The sequence below is a fragment of the Acinonyx jubatus genome, chromosome D4 (assembly GCF_027475565.1).
Source record: "Acinonyx jubatus isolate Ajub_Pintada_27869175 chromosome D4, VMU_Ajub_asm_v1.0, whole genome shotgun sequence".
Taxonomy (NCBI): Eukaryota; Metazoa; Chordata; class Mammalia; order Carnivora; family Felidae; genus Acinonyx; species Acinonyx jubatus.
In genome coordinates, this window is record NC_069391.1 from 12,392,604 (window position 1) to 12,416,088 (window position 23,485).

Below are 23,485 nucleotides of genomic sequence, written 5' to 3' on the forward strand. Positions count from 1 at the left end.
ATAAATTATATGTATACATTTTTTTAATGCCAGAAAAAAATGAAAGAATCATTCATGACAGTCAAGTGGTTTTTTTTTCCCCTATGTTGCAAAGATAGTTCAATATTCAAAAATCAATCAATGTGATACACTACATTAATAAAGGATAAGAACCACATGATGATTTCAATATATGCAGAAAAAGCATTTGACAAAGTACAACATCCATTCGTGATAAAAACCTGCAACTAAGTGGGTTTAGAGGGAATATACCTCAACATCATAAAGGCCGTATATGAAAAACCCACAGCTAATATCATCCTCAATGTGGAAAAATGGAGAGTTTTTCTTCTATGGTCAGAAACAAGACAGGGATGATACATTCATCACAGTTATTCAAAATAGTACGGATAGTTTTAGCTACAGCAATCAGACAAGAAAAAGAAATAAAAGGCATCCAAATCAGCAAAGAAGAAGTCAAACTTTCACTATTTGCAGATAACATGATAGTCTATATAGAAAGCCCAAAGACTCCACCACAAATCTGCTAGAGCTGAACAGTGAATTCAGTAAAGTTTCAGGATACAAAATTAACCTACAGAAATGAGTTGCATTTCTATAAAGCAATAACGAAGTAACACAAAGAGAAATTAAGAGATTGACCCCATTTAGGATTGCACCAAAAACAATGAGATACCTAGGAATAAACCTAACCAAAGAGGTGAAGATCTGTACTCTGAAAATTATAAAACATTGATGAAAGAAATTGAAGAGGACACAAAGAAATGGAAAGTCATTCCATGCTCATTGATTGGGAGAACAAATATTGTTAAAATATCTATACTACCCAAAGAAATCTACACACTTAATGCAAGCCCTATTAAAATACCAACAGCATTTTTCACAGAGTGAGAACAAACAATCCTATAATTTGTATGGAACCGCAAAGGGCTCTGAATAGCCAAAACAGACTTCAAAAAGAAAAGCAAAGCTGGAGGCATCACCATTCCAAACTTCAAGTTCTACTACAGCTTTGATCAAAACAGTATGGTACTTGCATAAAAATAGACACAGGGGTGCCTGCGTGGCTCAGTTGGTTAAGTGTCAGACTCTTGATTTCAGCTCAGGTCATGATCTCACAATTCACGAGTTTGAGGCCTGCATCGGGCTGTGAGCTGACAGTGTGAGCCTGCTTGGGATTCTCTCTCTCCTTCTCTCTCTCAGCCCCTCTCTAACTTGTGTGCACACACTCTCTCTCTCTCTGTCTCTCATTCTCAAAAATAAATAAACTTAAAAAACATTAGACACATAGGTGAATAAACAGTATAGAAAACCCAGCAATTAATCCACAACTCTATGGTCCTTTATACTTTGACAAAGCAGGAAAGAATATCCAATGGGGAAAAGTCTCTTCAACAAATGGCATTGGGAAAACTGAGCAGAAACTTGCAAAAGAATTATATTGGGCCACTTTCTTATGCTATACACAAAAATAAATTCAAAATGGATGGAAGACCTAAGTGGGAGACCTGAAACCAGAAAAACCCTAGAGAACACAGGCAGTATCTTCTTAGACATCAGCCTTAGCAACTTCTTTCTAAATATGTCTCCTAGGGAAGGGAAGCAAAAGCAAAAATAAACTATTAAGACTACATCAGAATTAAAAGCTTCTACACAGCAAAGGAAACAATCAATAAAACCAAAAGGTAACCTATGAATGGGAGAAGATATTTGTGAATGACCTATCTGGTAAAGGAATCTATAAAGAACTTATAAAACTGAACACCAAAAGATAAATTATCCACTTAAAATATGGGCAGAAGACATAAAGAAACATTTCTCCAAGAAAGATATATTGATGGCCAACAGACACATGAAAGGTGCTCAACATTAGTCATCGTGAGGGAAATGCAAATCACAACTACAATGAGATATCACCTCACACCTGTCAGAATGGCTACAATCAACAACACAGGAAACCACAGGTGTTAGCAAGGGTGTGTAGTAAGGCACCTCTCACACTGTTGGTGGGAATGCAAAATGGTATAGCCAGTGTGGAAAACATTATGGAATTCCCTCAAAAAGTTAAAATAGAATTACCCCATAATCAAGCCATTGCACTACTAGGTATTGACTCAAAGAATACAAAAATACTTATTCAAAGGAACACATGCACCTCAATGTTTATAGCAGCATTACCTACAATAGCCAAATTATGGAAAGAGCTAAAATGTCTATCAACTGATGAATGGATAAAGAAGATATATACTACACACACACACACACACATGCGCGAATATACAATGGACTAGATATAAAATGGAATATTACTCAGCCGTCAAAAAGAATGAAATCTTACCATTTGCAACTATGTGGATGCAGGTGGAGAGTATTATGTTAGGCAAAATAATTCAACCAGAGAAAGACAAATACCATATTTCAAATGTTGTGTTTTATCTACCCTAAGTGATGCTATCACACCTGTTCCCCAAGCCATACAGATGTGGTAGAAAACAAAGCTGGTGTGGTCTCTGCAACAGAAGTCCTTTTACTGCCCAGTGCCTTATGCCTCCTGCTGACCCACTCTTTTTCTCCCTCCTTTGCTCCCACACATTGGGACCTTTTCAATTTACTTCTTTCTTTTCCCTTTCTGCCTCCCATCCCATGAAGCCATGTGCTCACCCATGTTCCCTGTCTTCAGAGAGGAACAGTTGTAGGAGACTTTGGCCCTCAGTGCTGTCACACTGTGAGAAAACAGAAACTCTCTCCTTTTGCACCATCAGTACTTGACCTTCGAATCTCTCGTGGGTCAGGTTCTTAGAAACCCAGCTTGTCCCTGACTACCCTCTTCCCACTTCCAGCAGAGAGGCAAACGGATATGGAGCCCCTTGAACAGATATGTCTTGCTTAGGGAACCTGCAGAGCCCTTTCTTGGCATGTTCCTTCTCTTCAATTGTCTGAAATCCCTTCTTTATGCCCAATTTTCACTCTAGTGTCAGATTGGAGCTTGACCCAGCCATTCCCAGCCATTAAATTACAGATTCCAAGGCAAGTGGACATTTGAAATATGCCCACTGGGTTCTTTTTTATGAACAATTGTCTTCCGTCTCTTTCAACGTACCTTTGGTATCCATCTGATCGACCAGAAGTGCTTCAAGTGGGACTTTGGCTGAAACCGTGTGTAGTGTCCCTCTGCTGGGCTGGCAGTGCCTCACCCTGATGTCTCCTGCTGGAGACACCCACTTCATCGCAGCCCCTTCCCGTGGATACTCTCAGTCACGGTCATACAGTAGCGAGCAGTGACACAGTGCTCAGGTGTGCCAGACCCTGTCCCAGGAATTTTATGTACATTAAGTCATTTAGTCTTTACAGTACCCCCATTTTACAGATAGTGAAAGTGAGGGAGAAGCACTTGAAGTGACTTGGCTAAGTCCACACAGCTAGAGGGTGTGGAGTCCAGCTTCAGAATGTGTGCTCTTACCCCCTGCAGTATCCTCGTTTTCTCGTTCACTTGTCTCCTGTCTTTGAGATGGAGGAGAGAAGATGGGATTAGGAAAAGAGAGGAAGATCATATGAAGATGTTGACCCCCAGGTTCTGTTCCCAAGGACCCCTCAGCCTGCCTACCTGTGGGCTTGACAGAGGAGGTTCAGGGTCCTGATAAGACTAGGGGGTTTTCCAGGTGTTAAGGTCAGTCTCCGAATCTGTGAGGAAGTAGGCGAGGGGAAATGCAGATCTGGTTTCAGGAATGTGCTGTCTCCTTTCTCTACCTACAGTGGGCATTGGAACCCAGGGGCCTGTCCTCCGTGCATGTCAGAGCCCTGTGGGGATTGGCCCTGTGGCCTTCCCGGGAGAGGAGAAGATTACTGATGTCCTCACTGAACTCTTTTGGGAGCTCGCAGGGGCTTCTCACGGGAGCTTGGTGGGAACTCTTGGCTGTAGGTGTAGCTTCATCTCCCCAGGAAGAGATAGGGCCATTCAGCAACAAGGGTGGAGGTGATTCATGAACAATTTATGTTAAGTATGTATATGAAAATGCGTGTTGTGCACACACACGCTCTCTATACATGCATGTACTCCTTGTGCATGTCTGTGTGTAGGCTTCTGTGTGCCTACCTGGAGGGAGAAGTGACGGCCTCTGACGTCTCTGAAGTCTGTGTCTACATGCATGGCTTATCTAGGTGCTGGTGCAGTGTTATGGCAAAGGATTTAAGAGGCAGGCTCTATAGCCAGAGGGAGTAGATTCAAATGCTGGCTCTGTCGCCTACAATCTTGATGTGCTTTTGCAACTTAGCAGATAGATATTTTAAGTTTTTGTTAGAATTCCAGTTAACTAATATACAACATAATATTAGTTTCATGTGGACAGTGTAGTGATTCAACACTTCCATACAACGCCCGGTGCTTGAGTGAATTCCTTAATCCCCATCACCTATTTAACCCATCCCTCCATCCACCTCACCTCTGCTAGCCATCAGTTTGTTCTCTATAGTTAAGAGTTTGTTTCTTGGGTTGCTTCTCTTTATTTTCCCTTTGCTCATTTGTTTTGTTTCTTAAATTCCCCATATGAGTGAAATAATATGGTATTTTTCTTTCTCTGGTGGAATTATTTTGCTTAGCGTAATACTCTCTACCTCTATCCTTGTTGTTGAACATGGCAAGGTTTGATTCTTTTTGATGGCTGAGTAATAATCCGCATCTCCTTTATCTTCTTTATCCATTATTCAGTTGATGGACATCTGAGCTGTTTCCATATTTTTGCTATTGTATGTAATGCTACTGTAGACATAGGGGTGCATGTATCTCTTTGAATTAGTATTGGGGTTTTTTTAAGAGAGAAATAGAGAGCATGAGCAGGGGAGAGGGACAGAGAGAGAGGTGGGGGGGGGGATCTTAATCAGGGTCCATGCTCAGGGCAGAGCCTCATGCAGGGCTGAATCCCAGGACTCTGGTATCATGACCTGACTGAAACCAAGAATTGGAGGTTGGCCAAGTGAGCAACCCTGGTGCCCCTGAATTAGTATGCTTTGGGAAAATACCTAGTAGTGCAATTGCTGGATTGTAGGATAGTTCTATTTTTAACTTATGAATCCCCAAATTGTGTTTTGCACAATTGTGTTTGCAGTCAGTTGAGTGACTGCACCAGTTTGCATTTGTACCAACAGTGCCAGAGGGTTCCCCTTGCTTACATATTTGCCAACACCTGTTGTTTCCTATGTTGTTGATTTTAGCCATTCTGACAGGTGTGAAGTGATATCTCATTGTGGTTTTGATTTGCATTTCCATGATCATCAGTACAGTTGGGCATCTTTATATGTGTCAATTGGCTATCTGTATGTCTACCTTGGAAAAATGTCTCTTTTTGTCTTCTGCCCCCTTTTTTAGTTGGATTATTCATTTTGGAGTATTGTTGATTGTTTCCAGATTTTTTTAAAAAATGTTTTTTCTTTTAACAGACTTAAATTTTTTAGAGCAGTTACAGGTTCACAGAAAATTGATCACTTGGTACAGAGGGTTCCCACATATTTTCAAGCCCCCATACGTGCACAGACACCCCCCCCCCATTATCAACTTCCCCAGCAGAGTGCTACAGTTGTCATGATTGATGAACCATAGCAACACATCATCATCATTCATCGAGTTTACATTAGGGTTCACTCTTGCTGTTGTACATTCTACAGGTTTTGAAAAATGTATACTGACACCATGATAGTGGTGGCCCTAAAGTCCTTGGTGTTTCACCTATTCATTCCTCTGTCTCCCTGAACCCTTCAAGCACCAATCTTTTTACTGTCTCCATAGTTTTACCTTTTCCAGAATGTCATGTAATGGAATCAGATAGCTTGTAACCTTTTCAACGTTTATTTATTTTTGAGACAGAGAGAGACAGAGCATGAACAGGGGAGGGTCAGAGAGAGAGGGAGACCCAGAATCCGAAGCAGGCTCCAGGCTCTGAGCTGTCAGCACAGAGCCCGACGCGGGGCTCGAACCCACGGACCGTGAGATCATGACCTGAGTCGAAGTCGGACGCTTAACCGACTGAGCCACCCAGGCGCCCCTTGTAACCTTTTCAGACTGGCTTCTTTCATTTAGTAATATGTGTTTAAGTTTCCTCCATGTGTTTTCCAGACTTGATCGCCCATTTCTTTTTTGTACTGAATAATATTTCATTGTTTGGATGTACACATTTATTTATCCTGTTTATTTATCCATTCACCCATTGAAAGATATATATTTAAAAATAGAGATGATTTTATCATTACATGGGAAATGCAAAAATCTTATTCTGCCACATGACACTGTCTTCTGTTTTGTGTGTGGTGCTTCAGTTCATAAACCCCACCTCTATTTCAGGTTCCCAGCTTTATTTTTTTTTATTTTTTCCAATATATGAAATTTATTGTCAAATTGGTTTCCATACAACACCCAGTGCTCATCCCAAAAGGTTCCCTCCTCAATACCCATCATCCACCCTCCCCTCCCTCCCACTCACCATCAACCCTCAGTTTGGTCTCAGTTTTTAAGAGTCTCTCATACTTTGGCTCTCTCCCACTCTAACCTCTTTTTTTTTTTTCCTTCCCCTCCTCCATGGGTTTCTGTTAAGTTTCTCAGGATCCACATAAGAGTGAAGACATATGGTATCTGTCTTTCTCTGTATGGCTTATTTCACTTAGCATCACACTCTCCAGTTCCATCCACGTTGCTACAAAGGGCCATATTTCGTTCTTTCTCATTGCCATGTAGTACTCCATTGTGTGTATAAACCACAATTTCTTTATCCATTCATCAGTTGATGGACATTAGGCTCTTTCCATAATTTGGCTATGGTTGAGAGTGCTGCTATAAACATTGGGGTACAAGTGCCCCTATGCATCAGTACTCCTGTATCCCTTGGGTAAATTCCTAGCAGTGCTATTGCTGGGTCATAGGGTAGGTCTATTTTTAATTTTCTGAGGAACCTCCACACTGTTCTCCAGAGTGGCTGCACCAGTTTGCATTCCCCCCAACAGTGCAAGATGGTTCCCGTTTATCCACATCCTCGCCAGCATCTATAGTCTCCTGATGTGTTCATTTTGGCCACTCTGACTGGCGTGAGGTGATATCTGAGTGTGGTTTTGATTTGTATTTCCCTGATGAAGAGCGACGTTGAGCATCTTTTCATGTGCCTGTTGGCCATCGAATGTCTTCTTTAGAGAAGTGTCTATTCATGTTTTCTGCCCATTTCTTCACTGGGTTATTTGTTTTTCGGGTGTGGAGTTTGGCGAGCTCTTTATAGATTTTGGATACTAGCCCTTTGTCTGATATGTCATTTGCAAATATCTTTTCCCATTCCGTTGGTTGCCTTTTAGTTTTGTTGGTTATTTCCTTTGCTGTGCAGAAGCTTTTTACCTTCATAAGGTCCCAGTAGTTCATTTTTGCTTTTAATTCCCTTGCCTTTGGGGATGTGTCAAGTAAGAAATTGCTACGGCTGAGGTCAGAGAGTTCTTTTCCTACTTTCTCCTCTAGGGTTTTGATGGTTTCCTGTCTCACATTCAGGTCCTTTATCCATTTTGAGTTTATTTTTGTGAATGGTGTGAGAAAATGGTCTAGTTTCAACCTTCTGCATGTTGCTGTCCAGTTCTCCCAGCACCATTTGTTAAAGAGACTGTCTTTTTTCCATTGGATGTTCTTTCCTTCTTTGTCAAAGATTAGTTGGCCATACGTTTGTAGGTCTAGTTCTGGGGTTTCTATTCTATTCCATTGGTCTATATGTCTGTATATGGTATTGGTCTGTGCCAATACCACGCTGTCTTGATGATGACAGCTTTGTAGTAGAGGCTAAAGTCTGGGATTGTGATGCCTCCTGCTTTGGTCTTCTTCTTCAAAATTACTTTGGCTATTCGGGGCCTTTTGTGTTTCCATATGAATTTTAGGATTAATATGGATTGTTCTAGTTTCAAGAAGAATGCTGGTGCAATTTTGATTGGGATTGCATTGAATGTGTAGATAGCTTTGGGTAGTATTGACATTTTGACAATATTTATTCTTCCAATCCATGAGCAGGGAATGTCTTTCCATTTCTTTATATCTTATTCAATTTCCTTCATAAGCTTTCTATAGTTTTCAGCATACAGATCTTTTACATCTTTGGTTAGATTTATTCCTAGGTATTTTATGCTTCTTGGTGCAATTGTGAATGGGATCCGTTTCTTTATTTGTCTTTCTGTTGCTTCATTGTTAGTGTATAAGAATGCAACTGATTTCTGTACATTGAGTTTGTATCCTGCAACTTTGCTGAATTCATGTATCAGTTCTAGCAGACTTTTGGTGGAGTCTATTGGATTTTCCATGTATATCATGTCATCTGCAAAAAGCGAAAGCTTGACTTCATCTTTGCCAATTTGGATGCCTTTGATTTCCTTTTGTTGTCTGATTGCTGATGCTAGAACTTCCAACACTATGTTAAACAACAGCGGTGAGAGTGGGCATCCCTGTCGTGTTCCTGATCTCAGGGAAAAAGCTCTCAGTTTTTCCTCATTGAGGATGATGTTAGCTGTGGGCTTTTCATAAATGGCTTTTATGATGTTTAAGTATGTTCCTTCTATCCCGACTTTCTCGAGGGTTTTTGTTAAGAAAGGGTGCTGGATTTTGTCAAAGGCCTTTTCTGCATCGATTGACAGGATCATATGGTTCTTCTCTTTTCTTGTATTAATGTGATGTATCACGTTGATTGATTTGCGAATGTTGAACCAGCCCTGCATCCCAGGAATGAATCCCACTTGATCATGGTGAATAATTCTTTTTATATGCTGTTGAATTCGATTTGCTAGTATCTTACTGAGAATTTTTGCATCCATATTCATCAGGGATATTGGCCTGTAGTTCTCTTTTTTACTGGGTCTCTGTCTGGTTTAGGAATCAAAGTAATACTGGCTTCATAGAATGAGTCTGGAAGTTTTCCTTCCCTTTCTAGTTCTTGGAATAGCTTGAGAAGGATAGGTATTATCTCTGCTTTAAACGTCTGGTAGAACTCCCCTGGGAAGCCTTCTGGTCCTGGACTCTTATTTGTTGGGAGATTTTTGATAACCGATTCAATTTCTTCGCTGGTTATGGGTCTGTTCAAGCTTTCTATTTCCTCCTGATTGAGTTTTGGAAGACTGTGGGTGTTTAGAATTTGTCCATTTCTTCCAGGTTGTCCAATTTGTTGCCATATAATTTTTCATAGTATTCCCTGATAATTGTTTGTATCTCTGAGGGATTGGTTGTAATAATTCCATTTTCATTCATGATTTTATCTATTTGGTTCTTCTCCCTTTTCTTTTTTAGAAGCCTGGCTAGAGGTTTGTCAATTTTGTTAGTTTTTTTTCAAAAAACCAACTCTTGGTTTCGTTGATGTGCTCTAAAGTTTTTTTAGATTCTATATTGTTTATTTCTGCTCTGATCTTTATTATTTCTCTTCTTCTGCTGGGTTTAGGCTGCCTTTGCTGTTCTGCTTCTATTTCCTTTAGGTGTGCTGTTAGATTTTGTATTTGGGATTTTTCTTGTTTCTTGAGATAGGCCTGGGTTGCAATGTATTTTCCTCTCAGGACTGCCTTTGCTGCGTCCCAAAGCATTTGGATTGTTGTATTTTCATTTTCGTTTGTTTCCATATGTTTTTTAATTTCTTCTCTAATTGCCTGGTTGACCCACTCATTCTTTAGTAGGGTGTTCTTTAACCTCCATGCTTTTGGAGGTTTTCCAGACTTTTTCCTGTGGTTGATTTCAAGCTTCATAGCATTGTGGTCTGAAAGTGTGCATGGTATAATTTCAATCCTTGTATAGTTATGAAGGGCTGTTTTGTGACCCAGTATATGATCTATCTTGGAGAATGTTCCATGTGCACTCGAGAAGAAAGTATATTCTGTTGCTTTGGGATGCAGAGTTCTAAATATATCTGTCAAGTCCATCTTGTGTCATTCAGGGCCCTTGTTTCTTTATTGACCGTGTGTCTAGATGATCTATCCGTTTCTGTAAGTGGGGTGTTAAAGTCCCCTGCAATTACCACATTCTTATCAATAAGGTTGCTTATGTTTGTGAGTAATTGCTTTATATATTTGGGGGCTCTGGTATTCGGCGCATAGACATTTATAATTGTTAGCTCTTCCTGATGTATAGACCCTGTAATTATTATATAATGCCCTTCTTCATCTCTTGATACAGCCTTTAATTGAAAGTCTAGTTTGTCTGATATAAGTATGGCTACTCCAGCTTTCTTTTGGCTTCCAGTAGCATGATAAATAGTTCTCCATCCCCTGACTCTCAATCTAAAGGTGTCCTCAGATCTAAAATGAGTCTCTTGTAGACAGGAAATAGATGGGTCTTGTTTTTTTATCCATTCTGATACCCTATGTCTTTTGGTTGGCACATTTAATCCATTTACATTCAGTGTTATTATAGAAAGATACGGGTTTAGAGTTATTGTGATGTCTGTATGTTTTATGCTTGTAGCGATGTCTCTGGTACTTTGTCTCACAGGATCCCCCTTAGGATCTCTTGTAGGGCTGGTTGAGTGGTGATTAATTCCTTCAGTTTTTGTTTGGGAAGACCTTTATCTCTCCTTCTATTCTAAATGACAGACTTTCTGGATAAAGGATTCTCAGCTGCATATTTTTTCTGTTCAATGCATTGAAGATCTTGTGCCAATCCTTTCTGGCCTGCCAAGTTTCAAAAGAGAGATCAGTCACGAGTCTTATAGGTCTCCCTTTATAAGTTAGGGCACGTTTATCCCTTGCTGCTTTCAGAATTTTCTCTTTATCCTTGTATGTTGCCAGTTTCCCTATGATATGTCGTGCAGAAGATCGATTCAAGTTACGTCTGAAGGGAGTTCTCTGTGCCTCTTGGATTTCAATGCCTTTTTCCTTCCCCAGTTCAGGGAAGTTCTCAGCTATTATTTCTTCAAGTACCCCTTCAGCACCTTTCCCTCTCTCTTCCTCCTCTGGGATACCAATTATGCGTATATTATTTCTTTTTAGTGTATCACTTAGTTCTCTAATTTTCTCCTCATACTCTTGGATTTTTTTTATCTCTCTTTTTCTCAGCTTCCTCTTTTTCCATAACTTTATCTTCTAGTTCACCTATTCTGTCCTCTGCCTCTTCAATCTGAGCCGTCGTCATTTCCATTTTATTTTGCATTTTGTTTAAAGCGTTTTTCAGCTCCTCCTAACTGTTCCTTAGTCCCTTGATCTCCGTAGCAAGAGATTCTCTGCTGTCCTCTATACTGTTTTCAAGCCCAGTGATTAATTTTAGGACTATTATTCTAAATTCACTTTCTGTTATATTATTTAAATCCTTTTTGATCAGTTCATTGGCTGTCATTATTTCCTGGAGATTGTTTTGAGGGGAATTCTTCCGTTTGGTCATTTTGGATATTCCCTGGAGTGGTGCGGACCTGCAGGGCACTTCCCCTGTGCTGTGGTGTATAAGTGAAGTTGGTGGGCAGAGTTGCAGTCAGACCTGACGTCTGCCCCCAGCCCTCAGGTTCCAAGCTCCACGAGGGCCCTGTGTATGGGCACTGTGTTCCACTTCAGAAGCAAGGCAGAGTAGTCCTCTGACTTGCCAAAGTCACGGTTAGAGTGGGGCTGGCATGGGAGCCTGTTCTTATGGTTCCTTACTTGGTTTCCTCTGATATAGTAGCAGAATACTGCCTCCCTAACAAGGGGCAGGTGTTTGGTGGCTGAGGGCAGGGCTTGGTGGTGGTGGATGGATTCCATGAAGGGAATCTAAAACCCCTAAGCATGCCAGTGGGAATCTGAGAGCTGACCATGGTGAAGTGGTTTGGGACTGGGTCTTCAGTTTCTTTATGCCTGTGTATAGCTGGCTGACTTCATCTTTGTCCTTTGAACCTCCTCATTTCCAAAAACCTTGGTCATTTCTATTTTGTGCAGGAAGCCCAGGGTTACCTATGATGCAGATCAGTAGGACTCTGGCTCAGATGAAACGAGTTTCTGGGGACGCCCCTAAGAATGACTTCATGATATGTGTCTGGAATTCCTGACACATCCAGAAACAATGGCTCTGAGAACACTTCTCCTGTGCAGGGAATGCAGTGGCTCTGGACAAGCTCGGTGCTGTTTGTATTTATAGTTATACACCAGGTTCCACCCTAAGTAGCTCATTTGCTTCCTCCATGTGCAAGTTCTGCTGATGGGACATCTGGAGAGGCTTGTCTGGAAGGAGATTCTTCTGCTGTGGGGGGAAATACATCCATATCCTCATCTCTTGAACCTTCTACTCTTGGATTATATGACTCCTCGTTTTCAGTCTTCTTTGCTAATATCTTCTCTCTCAGACTCTTCAACGTTAGAAATACTCAGCACTCTTCTCCAGTCCTCCTTAGCCTTGATGTTTCACATCCCTTGTAGTTTATGTCATTCACTCTGATACACAGATAAACTATGTCCAAGGAACTCAGCTTTCCTTAGCTCAATATTGAGGAAAATTCACTCTGATACACAGATAAACTATGTCCAAGGCACTCAACTTTCCTTAGCTCAATACTGAGGAAAATCTCCTCAAGATTGAGGAAAAACTCAACTTTCCTTAGCTCAATATTGAGTGATGATGAATGTTTACAGTGGCATCTGCTCCATTGGCTTTGGTTGCTGAACGTTTAAAATGAGCAGCACCCTAATCCTTTTCAATGGTGGATATGCAGTGTGATAACTAACTAAACCTTTGGTTTCCAAGTCCAGCAATTTTGAGATTGTTTGTTTCCTCAGCACAATGTAAGTGGAAGGACCCACTGCATTCCCCTTCACAGTTTGCTCATTAAAGGACATGCCTCTAGTATTAGTCCACTGTCACATTCAGCCAGGCACAGGTATCTATATGGTGGGAGGATGAGCTATCAAGGGGTTTCCTGTCTACCCCCAAGGGCTATGTAGAAGCTTTCACTCGACTTAGAAAGGTATTCAGAAGGCTTGCTTAGACCTTTCATCTGACTACATGTACTTTTAGAAGAGATTTATTTCCTTCTTACCAATGTTTATTAGCAAATTTCTAAGTTCACTGTAGGCTCCTTTGTTTGGATAGCAAAAGTTTTAATTATTTATGTTTTCATTAGAGAGAAAGGGACACAGAGAGAGAGAGAGACAGAGAGAGGGAGAGACAGAGAGAAAGCAGGGGAGGGTGGCAGAGAGAGAGAGAGAGAGAGAGAGAGAGAGAGAGAGAATCTTAAGCAGGCTCCACTCTCAGCATAGAGCTCGACACAGGACTGGATCATGCAAACTTGGGATCATGACCAGAGCTGAAATCAAAAGGCAGACGCTCAACCAACTGAGCCACCCAGGCGCCTCTGGATAGCAAAACTTTTATTAGAAAGTTTTTTGATACTACCAACCACCATCAGTTCACTCCTCCTGAAGGGTGGTGGGATATCTTGCTGAAACTACGTCCCATTCTGACAGACAGCACTCTAGCTGTGACTGAGAAGATTGGGACTAACCAGGGGCCCAGATTTGTAATGCACCCCACATGTTATTTCATCATTTGTCATCTACTTTATGGAATACCTATAGTATTAAACATAAAAAGTCTTGATTTTTAGTGACTATGTGTTGTTGAGAAAAGAGAGTCTGGGTTGATGGCAGAGTGGAGAAAAAAAAATATGTTCGGTTTCCTGGGAATAAATGACTTAATTATGTTTAGAAGTTACTTGAAGGTAAAATTAATGAATTTATTCATTCCATATATGTCAGGAATCCCCCAATTTTTAATGTGGTTGATTCAACTAGCTTAAAATTATGTCACAAAAATAGAGGAAGTAGAAAATATATAGTAGCTCAAGGCCAAAAACTGAGTGACTTGTGGGAGACAGGGATGAAAGCCAGGTATGTGTGTATAAGATGAAGGCAGTTGCAATTTGAGTTTGTTTCCTGAATTGCTGGTTGCTTCCTGATCAGTGGAAGAGGACACAGTAACAGCAATGGCAGGGACTTTAATGTTGGTCTCTCTTTAATGTTGGGTGGCCCTGTGTTCCATTAGACCACCATATACCTCTTATTATATCGCTAAGGCTAAATGTCTGACATTCAGCTTCAGCTCTTGCCATCTATAAGCTTATGATTAATAAAATCTGGTGGTTGTTAAAACTTGTTGAAATAATTGAGACAAAAGGATTCCACATACAGTATATAATCTTGTGATTTTTGCTATTGAAATTGATAATCAGGAACATTGATTAAGCAACAAATTCACACGTATGTATTTGTGTTACTAGAGTTGTGTACTAATCATTAAATCTGTTCATTAGATAATGTTGGGTCCATTTGACAGATTTGCTGTTGAATTGTGCCTCCTGTCTCCCTTGTGTTTGGGAGGGATCATGAGATTAGTTGTTGACAATAAATTGTAGTTACAAGTGGTGTGAGTCACTTCCAGACCAGAGTTTTTCGATGCCCATGTGAAATCTGCTCAAGAGATTTCCTCAGCTTCTGACAGAGTGATGATAAATGTTTACAGTGGCATCTGCTCCATTGGCTTTGGTTGCTGAATGTTTAAAATGAGCAGCACCCTAATCCTTTTCAATGGTGGACATGCAGTGTGATAACTAACTAAACCTTTGGTTTCCAAGTCCAGCAATTTTGAGATTGTTTGTTTCCTCAGCACAATCTCGCTTATCCTGATTGACACACACATTGCTTCTTCCAGAATATATAGGGCATTTCCGTGAGGATCATGGCCATGTGGACAAGGGCAGAAGAAAAGGAAAAGGAAAAAAAGTCAAGTGCTGAGAATTCACTATGAGGACACATTGGTGTTTTGGGGCATTAAATCTGCTTTCTGGATTCTTCCATATTTCCAGCCATGTTCTCTTTTCTCTCAAATTGAACAAGCCTCACTGGGCTTTCCACTGTCCCTCAAACACATTCCAGTATTTATCATCTCTTCCTCTTTGTGTGGTTCCCACTATTTGAAATGCTCTGTCCATTTCCTACTCTATTGAACTTTGCTCTGTCAAAATCAATACATTTTAAGTGTGATCTTAGGTCGTTATTCCAAGAAGTCTTTTCCCAATTCCCCACCAGATTCATGTAACTTCTTATTCTCAAATTGAGTAGGACTGTAATTTCTTGAGTATTAGCCAAGGTCAAGCCCATAGAGGAAAGATTGGAAGATGCTTTATTGAATTTCAAGATAGCTTTATTTATATAGGGGGCAGAAATAGCTGTCCTAAAATGTGGATTCCTAGCAGCACTTGTCCTGGGATTGCACATGTATGTGGCTAAGGTCGTTAATATAAACAGACTGTTCTAGCTTCCTGCTCAGGGTTCTTGTTGCTTTTCAACACTCCCTTCTAGGACCTCTCTGTGTGCCATGTGACAAATGTGTATGAGGAAATGATGAAGTGATCATTTCTTGGGTCATCTCCCAATTAAGCTGTTCCTTCTATTTGTTATTTCTATAAGTGAATTCTGTTCCTTAATTTCTTTAAGCCCCTGTTCATGTCTTTGTTCCTCAGACTATAGATGAAGGGGTTCAGCATGGGTGTCACTACTGTGTACATGACTGTGGCTACCCGGTCCTTCACCACTGAGTACATGGACAGGGGCCTGAAATACACATAGATGACACTCCCATAGGTCAAGGCCACTACGGTAAGGTGGGAGCTACAGGTAGAGAAGGCCTTCCACTTGCCAGCTGCAGAGGGAATTCTGAGCACAGTGACGATGATTCGCAGGTAGGAGAAGAGAATGCACAGAAAGGGGGTCGCGATGACAGCCAGGGTCTCGGTCATGACCACAATCTGGCTGGAGGACGTGTCAGAGCAGGATAGCTTTAGCACAGGCTGGGTGTCACAAAAAAAGTGCTTAATGACATGGGAGGCACAGAAGGACAGGCGGGACATGAGTAGCACACGGAGCAGGGAGTGCAGGTGGGAGATGGTGCAAGAACCCAGCAGCATGAGGAGGCAGCGCCGTGGGTTCATAACCCTATTGTAATGGAAGGGGTGGCAGATGGCTACCAGCCGGTCTATGGCCATGGAGGCCAGCAGGTAACTGTCAGTGTTCCCACAGGCCATGAAGAAGTACATCTGGACCAGGCATCCCACGAAGGAGATCGCCTTTGTCTCTGACAGTAAATTCACCAGCATCTTGGGCACAATGACAGTTGTGAAGCAGATATCTATGAAGGACAGGTTGCTGAGGAAAAAGTACATGGGGGTATGGAGTCGGGGGTCTGAGTGGATGGCCAGGATGATGAGTACATTGCCCAGCACGGTGACCAGGTACATGATGAGGAAGATGGCAAAGAGAGGTTTCTGTAGCTGAGGGTTGGAAGAGAGGCCCAGGAGGATAAAGCCTGAGTCACTGCTGTAGTTCTTGGTCTCCATGTCTGTGCCTTCCTGGACAGGGTGTGGAAAAGCAGTTGGAGAGATGTGAAGGGAAATTTCATCAAGTCAGCTTCTTCCCTAATTTCTAGCCTCTAAAAAGAATCCCTCTCTGTTTTAAAGAGGAAATTTTATAGTTTTGTTAGAATTTAAGAACGTTTACTTAAGTAACCCCCAAAACAGATAGTAAATCCCACATGGAAAACTTATGATAATTCCAAGCTATTTTCTCAATGAGAAAGTAAAGGTGCGTCTCATGTGTCTTAGGAACTTCTAGGTAGCCTAAGGTGTGTGAATTCTTCTCCATTTTCTTTTGAATATTCTTCCTAGATTGTTTCTTGAACAACTCCTTATCCTCTTATTTTCTTCTTTTCTCAGGGGAAGAGGCTTGTGGGCCCCATCTTGAATCAGGATGCTTTCATATAAGGGGTCCCTATGAATGAGATTCTCTTTAGTGTTCTCTCCTACTCAAAGGACTACAGGTCGTGGTGGTGGCAGTGATAATGGGAATAAGACAAAAGTGAGAACAAGATGTCATTAGTGTTCCTTGGGATCCACAGTGTCAGATGAGACTTACTTAGGTCTTCATAGCAGAACCTGCTTAATGTTTATTTAAGAATTGTATTGGCTAATATGATCTAGGTACTTAAGGTTTTGGGTCAGGGATGCCATCAATATAGGAATACTACCATGCCTATGTTACTGTGGTTAATTTTTTAAATATGTTAATTTTTATTTAAATATGAAGTCATCATTCTCAACCTTCAGATATTATTGGAATAGAAAACTTTGGATGTAAGTCCCTTTCTTACCAGTATTAATGTAAGAAACATACCTAAAAAGTTAATGGTGATTTCATGAGGTGATGGAGGTGTTAACTAATCTAACCATGGCAATCATTTCAGAATATGTAAGGTTGTCAAGTCATTATGTTGTACACCTTAAACTCACCAAATGTTACATGTCCATTATATCTTAGGAAAGCTGGAAAAAAAGTCAGTTTTGTCAATTAATAAAATTCAGTGCACATGTAATAACACCCCAATGTCATTGACTCTCAATAGGAGTTGAGAAGGTCATTCTAAAACTCAGAGGAGTGAAGGCTAAATAAAGACAAGATAATTTGAAAAAATTAGAGTTTTAGAGAAGTTTTCTAACCCAAATCAAAGCACATTACAATGAGAAACTAAGATAATGGTGCACACAGAGAAAAACAAATGAAGGGTCAGCATAAAGAGTTCTGCATACCTATATTTATACATATATATAGATCTTAATCTAAGTGGAACTTAGTGTATAATATTTATCTCACAACTATGAAAAATGGGTGAGCTATTAAATAAGAATATTTGATATTTGTGGCAATTGGCTGCAACTTTGGAAAAGAAAAGACTAAATTTCTATCTAACACACATAGAAATACATCCCGTATGAATGAATAATCAAGGTAAAAAATCCAAACCATAAAGTAAGTATTCACCAAAAAGAAGTGTATATTTATGGTCTCAGGACCAGGATGCTGTTCCAAGTAAAAAAATATATAGAGGCATAGTGACAAAATACCGTACTCAAAATGTGAAAATTACACCAAAAGAGATAATAAGTAAAGCTAGACTATAATGATTCACAGAAAATATCTGCAATATATTTACCAAAGAAAACACAGAGAAAATGCTCAGCTTCATTAGAAATCAGAATATTGGGGTGCCGGGTGGCTCAGTTGGTTAAGCCTTGAATTCTTGGTTTTGGCTCTGGTCATGGGCTTGCAGTTTGCGAGTTCAAGCCCCGCATCAGGCTCCATGCTGATCGTATGGAGACTGCTTGGGATTCTCTCTCTTCCTCTCTCTCTGCCCCTCCCCTGCTCGCTGTCTCTGTCTCTGTCAAAATAACTAAATAAAGTTGAAAAATATTAAAAAAAGAATTCAGAAAATATACATTAGTCTGAAATGCAATTTTCATCCATTAGACTGTCGACACATTTTTTTTTTGTTTACAATATGCAAAGGAAAAAAGAGCCTCACATATACTAATGATGGGAAGGTAATCACTATTGGCTTTTTGGTAATCTCTATCAGAATTGAATATACACTTATTTATCCAATAATTTCACTCACAGAAATCTATCCTTTAGAAATAGTCATATTTCATAGCACAAATATACACACATTTTTATTTTAGCATTGTTTGTAATGCCAAACAAAATAATATAAACAAACAAACAAACAAAACATTCCCCAGAGAAATCACCCAACAATCCACCATCGGGGAATTATTAAAGCAATTTATAGTGCATCTCTTTACTTAGTATCTCACAATGTCTAAAAAAATCATATGGCTCCCATCTGCCAACATTTATTAGCATGCAGTGTATGTCCCACACTGAGCTAAGTGCTTGGCATGCCTTCCATCATTTTATTTTCTCCAAATCCTAAGAGACAGGCCCTATTATTTTCCCTACTTTACAGATAAAAAATAGAATTTAGCAAGGGTAAGTAATGTAGCAGATCCCACAGTTAGTAAGTGGTAGATCAGGGATTTTAATTCAGGCAGCCTGATGGCAGAGTAAGAGCTGTTTACTGCTGCTCTATTATCAAGGCTATACTCTTGCCCATTATATTTTGTTAAGTGACAAAAGCAGGTTGCAGAACAATACATATAGAATTATGCTGTTTTGTAAAGAAGAATACTTTTTATTTGTGCTTGTTGAGGTTTGTGTGTTTATTTGTGTGTGGCTTCCTTCTGAAGTGAAGATATGCAGGGAGGAGATCCTTCCATATTTAACTTTTTACTTTATTGTTCATATTTAAAAACACTGGCCACATGTTTATTTATATTAATTATATTTATATAATTAAAAAGTTGATAGTTTCCTATAATTCCAGTTTTCAGAGACTAGACTTGTGTGCATATTCAAAGTTTTTTCCTCTACATAGATGTAGACAAAGATTATATACAATAATGGGGTCACTGCATCCCTAATGCTTTGTCCCCCACAGATGGTGCCACAGTGGATATGTGTGTGTGTGTGTGTGTGTGTGTGTGTGTGTGTGTGTGTGCTCAAACGCGTGTGCACGTTGCACTCATGAGAGTTTCTGGGGTATGGAATACATTCTGAGATATGGAATGCTGAATTGGAGTTCATGAATATTGAAAATTCCAATAGATACTCCCAATCTGAGACAAACACCCTCCATCCCACGGCAATATATTCATTTGACTGTCTGGACTCTTTCTCCATTTCCTTCACTAGGTCTTTCAGCCTCAGTGCTGGGACATTGTTTTCCCTGGAAGTGAAGGGTTATCTGGTCCTCTTTGGGTTTGCACCAGGTAACATTGTGTATTTCCTTGTGCCTTGGGCAAGTCATTTCCTGTCCTTAGAGCCATCAGTAAGAGACGCTGGCTCTACTTCCTGTCTAGCCTACTCCTCACACCTGAACACTCACATGCCTCTTGAAATATGCGTATACCTGTGCTACCATCATCACATTAAATTGCATAAATAAATATATAAAGGTTTTTGTATAGCAGTTATACCCCAGAAGAGCTGTTAAAGAAAAGAAGATGAAGGAGAAGCATAGCAGAGCCTGAAGTATGTGCAGACCTGTCTACATAGGTAATGATAAGAGGACCCTGCCCATTTGGCTGTCCCTGAATATTTTTCAAAGGTAGACCTGAAAAGAATTTAGGGATTTTGACTGCTGGCTGAACAGTCTCATAGGCAACAGTCAGCTCCTTTTACTTGGAGTACTTGTGTGCTGCCCCAGAGCAGAGTTGGAGGAGGGGTGCTATCTAGCGCCAGATAATTAACGTATCTTGCTTATCCTGAGGTTTTGATGTAAAAATGCCATGTTAATAAAGGATTGTAGTAGAATTCAGAAATGAAGTGCCTGTGTCTCTTTGTAAAAGTTTAGCCTCTCTTTCCCATAATGCTGGTTTTGCCTGACCTACCTAAGGGGGAGGTAGGATGATGCTTCATCAGGGCTTTGTAATGATTCAGAAGCAGCATGGAGTTTTGATTCACAATTTAAGAGTAACGATGAAAGAAACACAGTTATCATTCTCTTCAGAAGCACAGTTGTCATAATGTCATTGGTCTGTACCTTCTTAAGTTCTATTAGTAATTTACGAAGGTTATTTCCCCACCTTCCTAGTATTTAAATGAGATACTGTGTGCAAACTCATTGTGATATGGTATAGCACCATGTAAATGGAAGTTATTACAGTTAGTAATAAAGCATTTTATGTTACTGGCCAAAAACGATAGTTGAATGAAAGAGTTCGGTAAGGCTTTCTACAGGTGGGTGGTATGATTGCTCATACAGTAAGCTTGAGAAGTGACATTTCAAAGATGGGGCTGGTCATCAGGTAGTGGTGGGAGGGACAAAGGGATAGGAGTCTTTCCAAGACTTTTAAATTATGCTATCCCCCCTTAAAAGAAGGTATCCACTCCCTTCCTTATTAGACAGGAAATCTAATCTATTTCTGCACTTCTCAACTTTCTCTATTGGAATTTTCCACTTTGTGGACATTTGTTATCTCAGGATGGTTTTCCCTTGCTTGCTTTCTCACCAGTGATACAGGGCCCTTCTCCTAGCTGCCAGCCCACATCCAACCCAGGACTACAAACTTGGCGTGCAGCGCGGTCTTCCCAAACAGGAAATAAAAGTGCTTGGTGTGTAATGCACTAGGAAAGCCGCCCATCATCCATGCACCTGCGCCTATGAATGAGCGAGGACAGTTGGGAAGTGAGTCAACTGGACAAAATTCAGCCAACATTTCATGGCGAGGTTCTGGGCTTAGTACTTGTCCATTTAGTGCTTCTCACACTAGCACTGTGTCATTAGAAGTAGTGCTTCTCCTCTTGTATAGAAAAAGGGACCGAAGTTCAGAGAGGCATGCCGCTGGTAAGTGGCATAGCTGAGACTCAAACCCAGGTAGGTTTGATTTCAAATGTTGTGTTTTATCTGCCCTAAGTGATGCTATCGCACCTGTTCCCCAAGCCATACAGATGTGGTAGAGAAAAAAGCCAGTGTGGCCTCTGCAACAGAAGTCCTCTTACTGCCCAGTGCCTTACGCTTCCTGCTGACCCACTCCTTTTCTCCCTCCTTTGCTCCCACACATTGGGACCTTTTCAACTTACTTCTTTCCTTTCCCTTTCTGCCTCCCATCCCATGAAGCCATGTGCTTGCCCATGTTCCCTGTCTTCAGAGAGGAACGGTTGTGGGAGACTTTGGCCCTCAGTGCTGTCACATTGAGAGAAAACAGCAACTTTCTCCTTTTGCAACATTAATCTTCTGGGTCAGGTTCTTAGAAACCCAGCTTGTCCCTGACTACCCTCTTCCCACTTCCAGCAGAGAGGCAAACAGATATGGAGCCCCTTGAACAGATATGTCCTGCTTAGGGAACCTGCAAAGCCCTTTCTAGTCATGGTTCCTCTCTTTTTAATTGTCTGAAATCTGTCTTTTATGCCTAATTTTCATTCCTGCATCAGATTGGAGCTCTACCCAGCCATTCCCAGCCATTCCCAGCTATTCCCAGCCATTAAATTACAGATTCCAAGGCAAGTGGACACTTGAAATATGCCCACTGGATTCTTTTTTACGAATAATTGTCTTCCGTCTGTTTCAACATACCTTTGCTATCCATCTGATCGACCAGAAGTGCTTCAAGTGGGACTTTGGCTGAAACCGTGTGTAGTGTCCCTCTGCTAGGCTGGCAGTGCCTCACCCCGATGTCTCCTACTGGAGACACCCACTTCATCGCAGCCCCTTCCCGTGGATACTCTCACTCACGGTCATACAGTAGCGAGCAGTGACACAGTGCTCAGGTGTGCCAGACCCTGTCCCAGGAATTTTATGTACATTAAGTCATTTAGTCTTTACAGTACCCCCATTTTACAGATAGTGAAAGTGAGGGAGAAGCACTTGAAGTGACTTGGCTAAGTCCACACAGCTAGAGGGTGTGGAGTCCAGCTTCAGAATGTGTGCTCTTACCCCCTGCAGTATCCTCGTTTTCTCGTTCACTTGTCTCCTGTCTTTGAGATGGAGGAGAGAAGATGGGATTAGGAAAAGAGAGGAAGATCATATGAAGATGTTGACCCCCAGGTTCTGTTCCCAAGGACCCCTCAGCCTGCCTACCTGTGGGCTTGACAGAGGAGGTTCAGGGTCCTGATCAGACTAGGGGGTTTTCCAGGGGGTTAAGGTCAGGCTCTGAATCTGGGAAGAGCAGGTGAGGGGAAATGCAGATCTGGCTTCAGGAACGTGCTGTTTCCTCTCTCTACCTACAGTAGGCATTGGTGATAGAAAGGGTGACCCAGGGGCCTGTCCTCCGTGCATGTCAGTGTCTTGTGGGGATTGGCCCTGTGGGCTTCCCAGGAGAGGAGAACATTACTGATGTCCTCACTGAGCTCTGTGTGCAGGAGCTTGGTGGGAACCTGGCCTCTGGAGGTGCAGCCTCATATACCCAGGAAGGGAATTAGGGCCTTGCAGCAACACAGGTGATGTTTCGTGCACATGTATGTGAAACATGTATACTAACATGTACGTTCTTGCACACATGCATGCTGTGTACATACATGTGCTCTTTGTGCAAGTCTCTGTGTAGCTTCTGTGTGCCTACCTGGAGGGAGAGGTGGGGTGATGGCTTCTGACGTCTCTGAAGTTCTGTGTCTGTGTGTGTGTCTGTATCTATGTAGTGTTAGGGGAAGGGATTAAAATATAGGCTCTGGAGACAGAGGGAATAGATTCAGATGCTGGCTGTTTCTTGTAAACTGTGTGAGCTTTTGCAAACTTAGACACATTTTTTTTAAGTTTTTATTTTAGTTCCAGTTAGTTAATATTCAGGGTTATATTAGTTTCAAGTGTACAGTATAGCAGTTCGACACTTCCATTCCTCACGCTGTGCTCATCATGATAAGTGAGCTTCTTGAGCCCCATCTCTGCCTCCCCTGGAAACTGTTAGTTTGTTCTCTATAATTAAGAGTTTGTTTCTTGCTTTGTCTATCTCTTATTTATTTCCCTTTGCTCATTTGTTTTGTTTGTTAAATTCCACATATGAGTTAAATTGTATGCTATTTGTCTTTCTCTGACTGACTTATTTCATTTAGCATAATACTCTAGCTCCATCCATGTCATTGCAAATACTAAGATTTCATTTTTTGA

At 41.0% G+C, this 23,485-nt stretch overlaps 2 protein-coding genes across 4 annotated transcripts in view; one reads left to right on the forward strand and one right to left on the reverse strand.

Moving 5' to 3' along the window:
- Nucleotides 1–23,485, forward strand: part of LOC106965928 (olfactory receptor 1L8-like) — a 412,015-nt gene that overhangs the window by 53,966 nt on the left and 334,564 nt on the right. The gene's annotated exons all lie outside the window — the stretch shown is intronic.
- Nucleotides 15,396–16,571, reverse strand: LOC128312111 (olfactory receptor 1L4-like). The gene has a single exon (XM_053204665.1). The coding sequence runs from the start codon at nucleotides 16,326–16,328 to the stop codon at nucleotides 15,396–15,398; it is 933 nt and encodes a 310-aa protein (XP_053060640.1). The 5' UTR covers nucleotides 16,329–16,571.